The sequence below is a fragment of the Arachis ipaensis genome, chromosome B5, assembly GCF_059453495.1.
Source record: "Arachis ipaensis isolate K30076 ecotype BB chromosome B5, ASM5945349v1, whole genome shotgun sequence".
NCBI classification, from domain to species: Eukaryota; Viridiplantae; Streptophyta; class Magnoliopsida; order Fabales; family Fabaceae; genus Arachis; species Arachis ipaensis.
Genome location: NC_142440.1, coordinates 88,822,801 through 88,824,493, shown reverse-complemented (window position 1 = coordinate 88,824,493; position 1,693 = coordinate 88,822,801). Strand labels below are relative to the sequence as shown.

Here is a 1,693-nt window from a genome sequence, read left to right as displayed (position 1 = left end):
ACTTTTCCTTACCTAGTAAGGGATAACTAAACAAGACAACATACAATTATCAATTAATCTTGAGAGTACTTCAACAAGAATAGGGCTTCCAACTAATCTACTCCCAGTCAAGGCTTTTATTTAAATTATTTAATTTCTCTAATTTAATTTCCTGTTTATTCAACTCAAACCTTTTTTGAAAACAACTGATTAATAAAATAGCACACCTTTCTGCAACTCGTTAGGAGATGACCTGGGATTCATACTCCCAGTATTTTAATTTTAATTTTTGTATCATCCTTCTAAATTGATAAGCGGATTTCTGGTTGGTTAAGAACTATACTTGCAACGCATATCTTATAACAATTCTTGACTCGCCAATTTTCATCATGCCACATAGCCCAAAAAGCGTAGCCGTAGTCTAAGGCATCATTTTTTTTCACTTTTGGCTACACTTTTCAAGTGTACCTGAATGGGTGTTTTTCTTGTAGTGGGTTTGGAAGTATCGCTAAGAAGAGTAAGATGCCCCAACAAACAATGTTGTTTTGCGAAATTTTTTATGTTTGGGGTATTGACTTTATGGGGCCTTTTCCAAATTTTAATGGTTTCATGTACATTCTACTTGCTGTTGACTATGTTTCCAAGTGGGTGGAGGCAATCCCCACTAGAACCAATGATGCTAATGTAGTGCTTTCTTTTGTTCGGAATAATATTATTTGCTGCTTTGGATCACCACGAGCAATCGTGAGTGATCAAGGCTCGCACCTTTGTAACAAAAGGATAGCAAGGTTAATGAAGAAGTATGGCATCATCCATAAGGTAGCCAAAGCGTAACACCCCCAAATGAACGGCCAAGCCGAGGTCTCCAATCGGGAAATCAAGCGCATATTGGAAAAGGTTGTGATGCGCTTTGGGCTTACCGGACGACGTATAAAATGCCAATTGGTATGAGCCTGGTCCGGTTGGTCTATGGGAAGGCTTGCCATCTCCCGGTGGAAATAGAACATAAAGCTTATTGGGCCGTAAAAGTGTTAAACACAGGATTTGGGGTTGGAGTTGAAAGGAAGCTACAGTTGGTGGAGCTTGAGAAACTTCGATTGGAAGCCTATGAGAATTCAAGGCCTTACAAGGAGAAGATGAAAGCGGTGCATGATAGAAACATAAGAAGAAGAGAGTTTAGAGCTGGTGAGTTAGTTCTCCTCTATAACCCTAGGTTGAGGTTGATGCCAGAAAAGTTAAGGTCAAGGTGGGAAGGTCCTTATCGAGTGGAGAAAGCGGAGCCTTATGGGGTCTACCACCAAGGACACCCTTCAAGCCCCAACATGTTCAAAGTGAATGGTCACCGTCTCAAGCTATACCATGGAGAAAAGATGAAAAGCAACAAAGAGGTTGAGGTGTTCCTTCTTGAGGACGCACCCGAAGGCGAAGAGATTTGAGCTCATGACCGTCCAACTTAAGGACGTTAAACAAAAGTGCTAGGTGGGAGACACCCCACCATGGTATGATCTACCTTTGCTTAAAGTTTTTTGCACATAGCTTGTAGAATTTTTGTACCTTTGGTGATTGCTTGATTTGTGAGTTTGTTCATAGTAGGGTTGATTTTTGCTTGATTTTTGTGTTAAATTGCTTATGAGGAGTTCATTAATAATGGTTTGATTGAATTAAGATGTGAAAAATGCTTAAGGTTGAGTGTTACATGAGGTTTTTGATGTTT

The 1,693-nt window shown here is 39.8% G+C and overlaps 1 protein-coding gene across 1 annotated transcript; it reads left to right on the top strand.

The window, feature by feature from the left end:
• The first annotated feature begins 914 nt into the window (after window positions 1-914).
• Window positions 915-1,415, top strand: LOC107640740 (uncharacterized). The gene has a single exon (XM_016344241.1). It carries the CDS (start codon window positions 915-917, stop codon window positions 1,413-1,415), a length of 501 nt encoding a protein of 166 aa, XP_016199727.1.
• The last annotated feature ends 278 nt before the right edge of the window (window positions 1,416-1,693 follow it).

Excerpts from the sequence above, each read along its gene's own strand:
- LOC107640740 (XM_016344241.1), top strand. The coding sequence starts at position 915 with ATGCCAATTGGTATGAGCCTGGTCCGGTTGGTCTATGGGAAGGCTTGC.